Source organism: Symsagittifera roscoffensis, chromosome 8, assembly GCF_963678635.1.
Source record: "Symsagittifera roscoffensis chromosome 8, txSymRosc1.1, whole genome shotgun sequence".
NCBI classification, from domain to species: domain Eukaryota; kingdom Metazoa; phylum Xenacoelomorpha; order Acoela; family Convolutidae; genus Symsagittifera; species Symsagittifera roscoffensis.
The window spans coordinates 5,125,033-5,139,289 of NC_087069.1; the positions used below are offsets into that span (position 1 = coordinate 5,125,033).

Here is a 14,257-nt window from a genome sequence, read left to right on the forward strand (position 1 = left end):
ATTTTTCTTTCTTTTATTTTTTTCTCAAATTATGTGTTTTTTGTACTCTCGTTTACTTTCGCATTCTCTAACGTGTTTTCACAATGTGGTTCATTTTTTTTCCCAAAACGGTTTATTTGCAACACATCACTTCAGACATAAAATCTATTTTGAAGAGAACCCCTTTAAACTTTAAAGAGACCCCCCTCTAGATCCGCCCCTTATTTACACCCTAAGTTGTTTAGGCAACTTCTCCTTCTGGAAGATGGTGTCTGTTCAGCCTGTTCTGGGTGGGATTTTCTTCCTGTTGTTCATGTGCAGCTGTTACATGATACTGCTCAATGTGTTCATGACCATACTCAACGACACCATAGCCGCCAGTCACCCCACCCAACACGCAAGTGAAATTATCAATTTTAAAACTTATCTCTGTTTTACTATCTATTTTACTTACTAATATATGTTAAACATATTGATTAATCAAATTAATTTTTGTTTAATAGGTCAATTAATTGAAAATATTAATTGCTCAGAAGTTGAAAACTATTGTATAAATTGCTTAGAAACTCAGGCTTAATGTAAAAATTACGTGGAGGGTCAACCTTAAGCTATAAAATTCGGAGCCATTTCATTTTTTTGTCAGATGCATTTTTGCATTGGAGTTCAATAACGGAGGTTTTTCTGCTATCTCAATTTGACCCGCGAATTGAAGTTGCGATGCAATTCAAAATTTTTCAATTTTTGGAATTATAATGAATCTTTTATACTACAGAATCATTTGAGCAATGTTTATTCACGATTCATCTACGAAACATGAATCCAAATGACATTGATGATTCATTGATAAACTATGACTAATTTATAGCTGTCAACAGAATCAAAGTACGTAGATGAGTCATTGATGAGTCATTGAGTCATAACATTCAAACTACATCATTGGATGTATTTCGGGCGCAGACTTAGTTTGAGCAAAAAATTCATGCAGAAAATTTACCGTCAGATATTTCAAAGAACAACAGTGACTCCACGTCAGTTGTTTACAGCAAACCGAAAAATGCTAAATATACTTCATTAAAATGGGGAAAAAAACTTTCTTCTCAACGGTTTTATGTGAAAAAGCACCTTAGTGCAGTTAAACAGATATATGATAAAATTAAGGATTTAGAAAAAATCTTTCTAGGTACTCTTATTTTTTTGTGCAAACATTATAACAACATATGATGTGCGAAACAAAAACCTACAGCAGCAAACCTTCAATTAGGGTTCAAAAATTGATAGAAAGTCGATAGCATATGGCTGATTCAGCGCTAAGTCAACGCTGACAAACATTATCGAAACGAACGAAAGTCATCAATGCACCATCAATGTGTTTGTCACCATCAAAGTGTTATCAATTAGAGAGGCACGTACATGTAATTTAAAAAATGTTTTGTTTAAAAAGTTAAGTTCAACCTGATTAGTAGTGACCCACAAACATTAAAAAAAGATTTTTCACGGATGCCTTTTGTGGCGCTGGAAGTAAACGCTAGCTTTGCAAAATTGTTTTTTTTTTTCAAAATGAAATCGGTAACCCATTAAAGCATGGCACTGCAAAAGGTGGTTGTCAAAATTGTGCTCTGAAATTAGCATATGCGCTTGAGTTTTATGGATAAAGATAAATTACGATAGATTTCTTTTTCAAAAATTGGAAGATATACTCAAGTATAGATTCAAAGTGAAAAGAAAATCCATTTTGCAAGGATTATTAAGAGCCATGAACGTAGTGAATACTCTTATGTAGGTCGTGTTAATTTGAATTTTTGCGAGTTTACTTTGGATTTCGTTTTAAAGTCAGTTCATTTTTTTTAGTTTAAAGGAAGGTAAACTCCACTATTGAACAGCAAATTGTGTAGTTAACAAAAAACGTGAACGATTTCTAATTTCAAAAGTAAAATTTAATTTACAAATTTCCCAGCGGAATAAAAAAAACTGCCTAATTTTTCAAAGTAACCAAATACATAAAAAGTTGTAATAAATGAAATCAGGCTTGGATTTAGGGTTTTATCGTGGTGGGTTAGAAAATCTGAAAAACATCTGTATAAAAAGTTTATTGATTGAACAATCAAAAAAGAGACAAAACCAATTTGAAATAATTTCAACCAACTTTGATTCTTGCTCGATTCGGCATGAAAATGAAATCAATACAAAAATGACAACAATTGATTAAAAATTGGGTTTTTGAGCTACATTTAAGCATTAAAACTAAACCAGTTGTGTATCAATATCGTTTTCTTGTCAGCAGGGGAGTAATGATGAATAGAAAGGATCAATAATTGACAGTAAAAATAGTAAACTAAAAACACTAAAGGAAGTAAACGCAAACCAGAAGGAAGAAAAGCTTGACAAAAGTTTGCTAAGCTAAGGCAGATCTCATTTTGTTTAATTCAACGTGTAGGAACATATGCCACGGTCAAGTTTTGACTTAAACTAGAAAAAAAATATTTGAATCATTTATAATCGATTAAAGTCGATTAAATTTAGTTTTTTCAAACTTGAGAATTAGTAACCGATTTTTAATCTAATACAATCGATCTTTTTTGAGATTTATAGACTTACAATGAAATTTTCTACTAACATTGAATACTATTTATAAAACTCCAGTGGGATATATAATAAGTGTGACATGTCTATTGGACCACCCTGTGGCTTATTCAATTCAAAGTAAAGTGTGTGAATTTGCAGGACGATGACTTCAGCAGTCTCTACTACACACTGATTCTTCTCAAGGACCTGTTGGGAATAGGGGGCAGACAGTCCCGCAGGGGTGCCAGATACAGAAAGAGATCACAAGCTAAAAAAGGTATATGAAATAGTACAGAAAACGATTATTATAATATGAATCATGCTGCTAGTATTAGCGCGAAGCACTTAACGTTCTGGTTGCCATTTAAAATCAAGCTTGTTTTTTCCAAAAAAAAAACACTTTTTTTTCAAAACCAAAAAAGTTTTTTCTTGTCAAAACGTAAACGGAAAAAATTCAAATTTTCATCCCCCTCACTCACGCTCTGTAAAGAAAAAAAGAACATGTTTTGGTCCGATAAAAAAAATTCGAGAAAAAAAATCCACTTTTGATTTATTCAATTTGCCACTTGCGCTTCAATAGCAGGAAATATATTGCGCGCTAATTTTCCAAAGTTGGCCAAACTAGAAATTTTCAAATCCCCATATCTTTATAAAAAAACTATCACATGTGAAAATATCTTTTGAATTTGAATTGCAGAAACCAGTACCTCTAAGATGATAATAAAGGAGGTTCCTCAAAGAAGGCTAGTTAAGAAATCAGGTTTTTGCCCATTGTTTTCAAATTAGTCTAGTCTTTTTCTGCGTGCCCGGGTTGACGTCCATAAAAGAAAAATGCTTATCATACAATTTCATATATGGCGACTATGGAAAAAAAAGCGTATCATACAATTTTTATACGAAAACTAAAAACTGTTTTAAACGTTTTTGGAGAAACACTGAGAGAAATACTTCATGATTTCAATTCCGGTCAAAAAAATGCTTCTCATATAACTTTCATATATGAAAATTATATTATATGCATTTTTTCTTAAGCAAAAACAAATTTGAAGAAAAAAATTATTAATACCTTTTTCGGTTGCAAATTTGCTTTTGTGCTCATATATGAATTTTCGCAAACAAAAAATTTTGCATGCAAAAATTGACTTTTTCTGTTTATAACGTAGTACAGGATGAGTTTTTCACCCAAAAAATCCAAAAATCACAAAAATGTGTTTTTTTTAAACATGATTATTAATTTTTTATTTCATTTGCTAAGATAAAAATAAATATGTAAAAAAGTAAGCCCTTTTTCTCGAATACCAAAATTTTCAAACCAAAAATTATCCAGTTATATACACAAATTTACGTTTTTGGTATATAATTCCATGTGAAAATGTAAAAAATAACGTAGGTGGCAAAATCACCAAATGCAGTTTATCTGCGTGGTAACTGCCAGTTACACTCTTGATTTTCTTATGACCAAAAGTCCAGGGTTAGTGTTTTGGATGAAACAAAAATTTTCAAAACTAATATTTTTTGGTATTTTCATTGATGGAAAAAATGCTTATCATACAATTTCATATTATAGAAAATTGCCTATCTTAATATTTCATAGTATGGAAAAAATGCTTGTCATGCTATTTTCATAGTATTTATTTTGGTCCATGAAATAGTATGATAGGTATTTGTTTCATAATTTGAAATATTATGATAAGAATTTTTTGTCAACCCGGGCGGTGTGATAAAAAAAATTTGCAAAAAAAAAAACAGAACCTAGGCAAGTTCGACAATGGTGTTAAAATCGGCCAATTTGAAACCGCTTTGTCTAAACAAAGACACAAGTTATTACGGCTGAAAAGTTTTAAAAAAAGTAATTTTCTCAGTTCGTTAGAGTCGTTGGAAATAAACAATTGAGAAAAGCAAAAATCCCATACATATTCAGTTAAGCTCAAGTTTAACGTTCTGACTGCCATTTAAAATCATGCTTGTTTTTTCCAAAAAAAACATTTTTTTTTCAAAACCAAAAAAGTTTTTTCTTGTCAAAACGTAAACGGAAAAAATTCAAATTTTCATCCCCCTCACTCACGCTCTGTAAAGAAAAAAAGAACATGTTTTGGTCCGATAAAAAAAATTCGAGAAAAAAAATCCACTTTTGATTTATTGAATTTGCCACTTGCGTTTCAATAGCAGGAAATATATTGCGCGCTAATTTTCCAAAGTTGGCCAAACTAGAAATTTTCAAATCCCCATATCTTTATAAAAAAACTATCACATGTGAAAATATCTTTTGAATTTGAATTGCAGAAACCAGTACCTCTAAGATGATAATAAAGGAGGTTCCTCAAAGAAGGCTAGTTAAGAAATCAGGTTTTTGCCCATTGTTTTCAAATTAGTCTAGTTTTTTTCTGCGTGCCAGGGTTGACGTCCATAAAAGAAAAATGCTTATCATACAATTTCATATATGGCGACTATGGAAAAAAAGCGTATCATACAATTTTTATACGAAAACTAAAAACTGTTTAAAACGTTTTTGGAGAAACACTGAGAGAAATACTTCATGATTTCAATTCCGGTCAAAAAAATGCTTCTCATATAACTTTCATATATGAAAATTATATTATATGCATTTTTTCTTAAGCAAAAACAAATTTGAAGAAAAAAATTATTAATACCTTTTTCGGTTGCAAATTTGCTTTTGTGCTCATATATGAATTTTCGTAAACAAAAAATTTTGCATGCAAAAATTGACTTTTTCTGTTTATAACGTAGTACAGGATGAGTTTTTCACCCAAAAAATCCAAAAATCACAAAAATGTGTTTTTTTTTAAACACGATTATTAATTTTTTATTTCATTTGCTAAGATAAAAATAAATATGTAAAAAAGTAAGCCCTTTTTCTCGAATACCAAAATTTTCAAACCAAAATATATCCAGTTATATACACAAATTTACGTTTTTGGTATATAATTCCATGTGAAAATGTAAAAAATAACGTAGGTGGCAAAATCAATAAATGCAGTTTATCTGCGTGGTAACTGCCAGTTACACTCTTGATTTTCTTATGACCAAAAGTCCAGGGTTAGTGTTTTGGATGAAACAAAAATTTTCAAAACTAATATTTTTTGGTATTTTCTTTGATGGAAAAAATGCTTATCATACAATTTCATATTATAGAAAATTGCCTATCTTAATATTTCATAGTATGGAAAAAATGCTTGTCATGCTATTTTCATAGTATTTATTTTGGTCCATGAAATAGTATGATAGGCATTTGTTTCATAATTTGAAATATTATGATAAGAATTTTTTGTCAACCCGGGCGGTGTGATAAAAAAAATTTGCACAAAAAAAACAGAACCTAGGCAAGTTCGACAATGGTGTTAAAATCGGCCAATTTGAAACCGCTTTTTCTAAACAAAGACACAAGTTATTACGGCTGAAAAGTTTCAAAAAAAGTAATTTTCTCAATTCGTTAGAGTCGTTAGAAATAAACAATTGAGAAAAGCAAAAATCCCATACATATTCAGTTAAGCTCAAGTTTAACGTTCTGACTGCCATTTAAAATCATGCTTGTTTTTTCCAAAAAAAAAACTTTTTTTTTTTCAAAACCAAAAAAGTTTTTTCTTGTCAAAACGTAAACGGAAAAAATTCAAATTTTCATCCCCCTCACTCACGCTCTGTAAAGAAAAAAAGAACATGTTTTGGTCCGATAAAAAAAATTCGAGAAAAAAAATCCACTTTTGATTTATTCAATTTGCCACTTGCGCTTCAATAGCAGGAAATATATTGCGCGCTAATTTTCCAAAGTTGGCCAAACTAGAAATTTTCAAATCCCCATATCTTTATAAAAAAACTATCACATGTGAAAATATCTTTTAAATTTGAATTGCAGAAACCAGTACCTCTAAGATGATAATAAAGGAGGTTCCTCAAAGAAGGCTAGTTAAGAAATCAGGTTTTTGCCCATTGTTTTCAAATTAGTCTAGTTTTTTTCTGCGTGCCCGGGTTGACGTCCATAAAGGAAAAATGCTTATCATACAATTTCATATATGGCGACTATGGAAAAAAAAGCGTATCATACAATTTTTATACGAAAACTAAAAACTGTTTTAAACGTTTTTGGAGAAACACTGAGAGAAATACTTCATGATTTCAATTCCGGTCAAAAAAATGCTTCTCATATAACTTTCATATATGAAAATTATATTATATACATTTTTTCTTAAGCAAAAACAAATTTGAAGAAAAAAATTATTAATACCTTTTTCGGTTGCAAATTTGCTTTTGTGCTCATATATGAATTTTCGCAAACAAAAAATTTTGCATGCAAAAATTGACTTTTTCTGTTTATAACGTAGTACAGGATGAGTTTTTCACCCAAAAAATCCAAAAATCACAAAAATGTGTTTTTTTTTAAACACGATTATTAATTTTTTATTTCATTTGCTAAGATAAAAATAAATATGTAAAAAAGTAAGCCCTTTTTCTCGAATACCAAAATTTTCAAACCAAAAATTATCCAGTTATATACACAAATTTACGTTTTTGGTATATAATTCCATGTGAAAATGTAAAAAATAACGTAGGTAGCAAAATCACCAAATGCAGTTTATCTGCGTGGTAACTGCCAGTTACACTCTTGATTTTCTTATGACCAAAAGTCCAGGGTTAGTGTTTTGGATGAAACAAAAATTTTCAAAACTAATATTTTTTGGTATTTTCTTTGATGGAAAAAATGCTTATCATACAATTTCATATTATAGAAAATTGCCTATCTTAATAATTCATAGTATGGAAAAAATGCTTGTCATGCTATTTTCATAGTATTTATTTTGGTCCATGAAATAGTATGATAGGCATTTGTTTCATAATTTGAAATATTATGTTAAGAATTTTTTGTCAACCCGGGCGGTGTGATAAAAAAAATTTGCACAAAAAAAACAGAACCTAGGCAAGTTCGACAATGGTGTTAAAATCGGCCAATTTGAAACCGCTTTGTCTAAACAAAGACACAAGTTATTACGGCTGAAAAGTTTTTAAAAAAGTAATTTTCTCAGTTCGTTAGGGTCGTTAGAAATAAACAATTGAGAAAAGCAAAAAACCCATACATATTCAGTTAAGCTCAAGTTTAAACCGAAATTAACTTAAGCCAGTTGCCAAAAAGTTTGTTAAAAAATTTATTGCAAACTGCAGTAATTTTCTAGAGATTTAGCTACCTTCTGCATAAAATACTGCAATTTGCAATACTTAGAAAAAAACTTTTGGCCATTCGTTTCAGTTATTGTCTCTTTGAAATTAAACTTATCTATGAGTTTTAGGTCGAGTCGACGTTTTGATGGGATTCAAATCATCCGTGCAGCGGCTCGTCAAATTTGTCGAGTGTCGGTAAGTGATAAACAACTTTCCAAATTGTTAAATAAAGTCATCGGATTTTTAATAAAATTTTGATAACTTCTTTTTCACATTCTCAGCTTATTTTAACATTAAATTTGTCATATAACTTAATATATCTATTTTTCTATCTTTTCAAACTTTGATTTTTTTGTTTCGATGTAGATTTTTTCAATCATTTCTTTCAAAAGATTCGTTTTTAGTTACGGACCCCTGGACTACAAGAAGACCTATTCCCGCAACAAAAATGAATGCTCTCCCAGTGAGCAAAGCAAACCTCTTGTTGACAAGAACAAAGAAGATGAAGACACTCCCAACACCCCTCGATTCAAATCTGTGGCCTTCAGAGCGGTCAGCCCGTCAGACTTTGATGACCTCGACTTCGATGAGTTTGAGTGGGGTCACTGAACGAAAGAAAAGTGTGAACAAAAATCGGGAAATTGAGTTCAAATTTAAAAAAATCTGACAAGAAAAGCGGGAGTGTTTTTTGTTCTGCATGAAACTGTCTAGTTTCTTCTCATTGACTTGAAATTGATTAGACTTTAAATGACGATAATAAATGAAAAGATTTTGACGAATTAGTATAGATTTTAATTTTGAATTGAACATGGGAAAGAGTGATGCAGCAAAACTGAACTTATTATTCTGGTGTTAGTTTATAAAGTTCTTAGTTTAATTTCATTCGATTTGATCGCTAATTTGGACTGAAAAGTATTTTTGTTTGAGTCTGACAACTGCGAGTTAGCGAAATCATGGATTTGCTGGCGTTTCTTAGGTACCGCCACCTGGATATTTGATTGAAGTGAGCAGTATGGTTTTCTTTTCAATTTTACGCTTTTTAGCAATTTGGAACCTGATCTAAACTACATTTTATGATTGGATAAATTAAATGTTTTACCAATGTAAAGTATTTAATATTAACCAATCACGATCCATCTAACTAACAACCCACTTATTTGTAAGTGCTGAAGTTACTTGTAATTTCAGCACCAGAGAGGTTTGAATTTAACTTAGAAATTAGTTGCACTCTCCCGAGTACTTCAGCAGCCGCAATAAACCAGTATATCCTAGATCTATTGAGCCTAGCAGAGACTAGTTAAACAACCTGAGACTAGATAGTATAAGAGTAAGATTAGGATCGGTATTAGACTAAGAAGTTGCACGAATCTATCCGGCCGAAAATAAGATAGCGTGACGAGCAGACGGTGTACCCTATCCGAAATTACTCTATGAGTTATACCTCCAGCTCTAACTCATCTGGTGCGACCATAAGTCTCGAACAAGACCTTACTAGATTAGAATTAACCAAAATAGATTAGAAATTAGACAAAAACATTTACAAAATGTTATACGACAATAATTTAATTGAAATGTCTCTCCGACTCAATAGATCAGAGCCAATATTCCGAACCATAACAGAACTACCCGGAATTGGAAGAAGACCTCGAACCAAAGACGACATACGACAAAGTAGAAACTTGCCGTATAGTTATATGATAGTTCGGCAAAAGCCAGAACAAACTTTTATATTTCGAATACTACTTGCAATGAATTTAGATTTCCATTTGCAAACATAAAACCTTGAAGTTACTCTTCAAAACCATTTCAGGCGCTAAACAAATTTAATATTATACAATAACGATTGATAAAAAGATCTCAGATCGTTCTCCTAAAACTCTGCAGTATTATACAAAACATGTTTGAAAAATATTTATTAGAAATAAAAATAAAAATTAGTAGCATGACAATAAATGGTTAGTAATCATAAATCATCCTGTTGTTCCAGCTTCATCACCTAAAACATAACAGCAATCATCAACTCACTAACATCATAAAACACTAAATCTTTCCTTTACACAAATTCAAAATTTTATTAAAACTTAAATTCACTTAATTTTAAAATCAGATCATCAAGGCTTATCCTTGGATCTTAAATCATTTCCTACTTAATTAAATTTCAAACTTGATCATCAAGGCTTATCCTTGGATCAAACAGAACAACTTTGTTCTCCCCCGCCCACTTAACTAGTGTCTAACGACCTCAAACGTCGATTCACTATCCAACCCTTTATAAAAACCCAGGACTAATAGAAATTTTTAAACAAAACTAATCATTCAAATTAGGATAAACAGTGAAGAACTTCGGTTATTCATCCTTCACTTGACCCCCCCTCTTACCAGACCCAGGATAAATTTTAGACTTAGTAAGTTTAAAATAGTATCTAACGAACTACTCGCGTTCTAATTATACCTGAACCTTGTGGATCGATTTACTATTCTCCAACCCTTGAACACAATCACTACCCCTAAGTAAGATTAAGTAAGTTAACACCTTAGCTTATACTAGTCACGAGAAAGTAAAAATCATTCTTCGGAATCGATATACTTTTCTCTCCAACCCTGAACAAATAGACCCAGGTTAAGCTAACCAAAAAATCGTAAGGACTAACAGTTTAAGCAATTAGAATTCACTTAACACCTTTTTGCATCCGTCATCCTAAACCTTATGTCATTTAAAAACCTAGGAAATAAACAAACAATCGTTTTACACAATTGTGAAATAGATAACAAAAAATACGACCTTGTAATCACACCTCATACACAAACAGTTGGATACATTCGCACAAAACGACAAACACTAAAGAGAAAAATAATAACAAAACAAAGACAAATAACAAGAAAAAGATTTTCAAAAAATCGAAACGCATTTTCAGAATCAGAAACCAACAGTTTAGACGAACTTTACAAACTAAAAGAATCAATAGATAAAAATTGCCCACTTCACGATCAATTATATTTCTCTGACTCAGAAACAACTTCAAATTCATCACAAAGAGGAAAAAGAAGAATAAAAAAGCAGTATAAACACAAACCAGTACATTTATACAATCGGAATCAACCAATTCGACACATTAATAATTACATATTAACAGTCATCGAACGGAAAAATGAGTTCAACGCACACCCCAGGTGACGAAACTCCAGATGATGATGAAATCTTTCCTTTTATAGTAGATGCAGATACTGATAGAGGACAACACATATTTTGTCAAAATTTACTCGTAAATTTATTTGAACCCGGAATCAGTCCATGTAAAACAGAGTTCCCCGATGTAAGAATCAAAAGACAAATCATAGATCACTATCTAAAAGATATATGCAACATAACACAACAGTATGGAATCTACTCTATAGAATTCACTTCCCCAAACCATAATAATAGAACATATACTATTCAAACAGACGATCTTGATTTACAATTTTCAAAAGTTTTTTCAGAATATATAAAAAGCATCCAATACCATAACTCACAAAGAGCAAACTCCATTTTCACCAATGAAGTTTTCGCAATAATATATAGTTATATTTCGATATTAGAAAACGAAATCCAATTAACAAATGTCTCACCGACAGAAACATCTAAACATTTAAGAGTACGACATGAAATCACACTACTCTCTAGTTATTTAAACATTATTAAAGAAAATTTCACGAAAGACGATGTTTCACAACATACCAAACACGATTTACAAAAAATTTTGGCATGGTTCATAATAGATTATTTCACACACAATATTGATTTAATTGCACAAGCAAGAAAAAATTTTAGACCCCAAAATTCGAACGATGATACCGCCATCACCGAACAATCAGATTATGTTTGGGACCCCGAATGGTCTCATCCCGCATTTATAAGCTTTCCACAGTCAATCTCAAGTCAAGCAATAGGTACAATATCTTACATAAGAGATTATGTAAGAGTAATACCCTTAACTATTGACGCAACACCATTAAACTATAATACATTTTTACCCGATACACAAAATAATAGTTTAAACTCTACAGTCATACACAATGAAAACCTCAATGGAACTAGGAATCTTACTCAACAAGATATACAGACACCATCACACTTCATAAATGAAGAAATTGTACACACAACAACTACACAACAAAGTATTTCACCAATACGCCCGAATTTAACAACACCAAGAAATACAAATCTTTCACAAACACAAGTAACCTTACAATCAACCGTTAAACCTTCGGTTGCTCCAAAATATTCACATATGGATTACCAAACATATAGACCCACGACAATACCATCAAAATCACGCAAAACATTCAATAAAAATAACTTTGCAGACCACAATTATAATTACACACATCCATCAAAAACAAATTATCAACCACGAAAAAATTTTAGCCATAATACAAAATCTCGAAACTGGGATAACCCAATGGCACCACCTAATTCAGTAAATTTTCAAACAAATTTACATCCTCCACAGGATCGTAGTGAAAATTATCCATTTTTTCAACAAAATAAAAATAAAAAACAAACATCTTATCAAATGGATTATTTATCCTCAGATGATGATTTCTTACAACCAGACATATTTGCACCATATACTCAAGAATATCGTAGACAAGGAATACAGAAAACACGTACAAATCATAGAAATTTTTCTCCACAACCGATAGATGCACAACATCAACAACCAATTCAACAACAAAATCTAATTAATACACAATCTTTTCAACCAATTCAACAACAAAATCCAATGACTGCACACTCGTATCAACCATCACAAATGCAAAATGAAATACCACTCCCATATTATCTTCAACAACATGAAATAACAAGAAACCAACTTTCAAATTTTTCTCAAATGCCAAATGCAGCAGAATCATTACAAATGACAATGAATCCATACCTAATGGGTGGATCATCAATAACATCAAACAAACCTTTAATGGTTTTCACAGGAACAGACCCTGAATACTCTGTAGAAGATTATTTAAATGCAGTAACAGCAAACTTGATTTTAAACATTGGACCTGAACCAATTAATACGCCATTACATCAAAACTGGATACATCGACGCACAGCGTTGATACAAACAACCTTAGATGGCGCAGCCCAAAAATGGTTTTCAGTACTACCTCTAGAAATAAAATCAAACTGGAAAAGATTTACACAAGAATTTTCAAAAATGTTTGACTCCGAAAGAAACAAACAACAACAAAGAGTTTTATGCAATGAAATTCGCAGATTACCAAACGAAACCATCAAGCAATTAGCAGTAAGAATCGAAACACTAGTTCGAAAAGCATATTCACTAAATACACACGACTATAAAAACACAAAGATGACAGAAATCTTAATGATGACCTTAACACCACAATTAAGGAAAATAGCAATAAAAAAGAGAGCATCCCATCCTTCTTCAATTCGAGAACCCGATTTAGATTTTAGAAAACTAGTAGACAAACTAGAACAAGCAGAAATCACGATGAAACTAGAAGAAACGGAAAATCTGAAATTACAATACGTAAACAGAATTGAAACAACTTCCACTAATATTAATAATATACAAGAATCAGACACAGATCTCGTTGAAAAAATCACTGAAATACTCAATATTTACGAAAAGAACCCAAACTTTAAAGGCAAACCATCTTTCAAAAAATGGTGTAATTATTGCCGACGATACGGACATAGTATTTCCGAATGTAGACAAAAACAGCAAGATAGCCAGAATAAACCTCAAAAATATAAAGAACCAAATAAGTCATTTTATCAATACATGAAAAAAGATCAAAATCTACCAAACAAAAATGTATACAGCAACAACAGTTCAGGAAAACCACTTCCGAACAATACAAGCTATACAAGAAATCAATCCCCATATAACTCAAGTTATAGAGGAAGATCACCAGAACGAAGAAACACGCAAAATTCATCACAAAATCACTACAATAGACCAAATAGTAGAAATAACGACTCCAGATCAAATTCAAATACACAACGATTTGTTTCTAGATCTAATTCCCAATCAAGAAATAATTACTATCCAAACAACCAATCACGAAATTCATCATACAATAGGAATAGAAACTACTCCTATAATCGAAATAGAAGTTATTCAAACAACCGAAACCAGAATTACCCGAACAATCGATCAAGGAATAACTCATATAATAGATCGAACTATAACAGACCATACAGCAATTATCAAAATAGATCGCGAAATAATTCACAAAACCGACATTCAAGTTATAATAATCGTTATAGAAATTATTCCCAATCACCACACCGGAATAATAATCACTATAATAACTCTAATAATCGTCATAGAAGCAGTACACCTAAACATCAAAGACAAATCAATCAAGTACAAGCTAACCCAGAAACAACATCAGACCCTCCAGGTATTGATGACACAGTAACTGATACGTTACAACTCAATCAAATAAACTGTACATCATGAGATTCAGAAAGTGACACAGAAAACACTCTTTCTATCAATATGATAAAAGTCGAGAATGACTATGAATCTGT

The 14,257-nt window shown here is 31.3% G+C and overlaps 1 protein-coding gene across 1 annotated transcript; it reads left to right on the top strand.

Annotated features, from left to right (window-relative positions):
• Positions 1-230: 230 nt before the first annotated feature.
• Positions 231-8,456, top strand: LOC134853163 (uncharacterized). The gene is made up of 4 exons (XM_063869121.1): positions 231-376; positions 2,701-2,818; positions 7,839-7,905; positions 8,115-8,456. Exons 1-4 carry the CDS (start codon positions 245-247, stop codon positions 8,317-8,319), a joined length of 522 nt encoding a protein of 173 aa, XP_063725191.1. The 5' UTR covers positions 231-244; the 3' UTR covers positions 8,320-8,456.
• Positions 8,457-14,257: the final 5,801 nt, after the last annotated feature.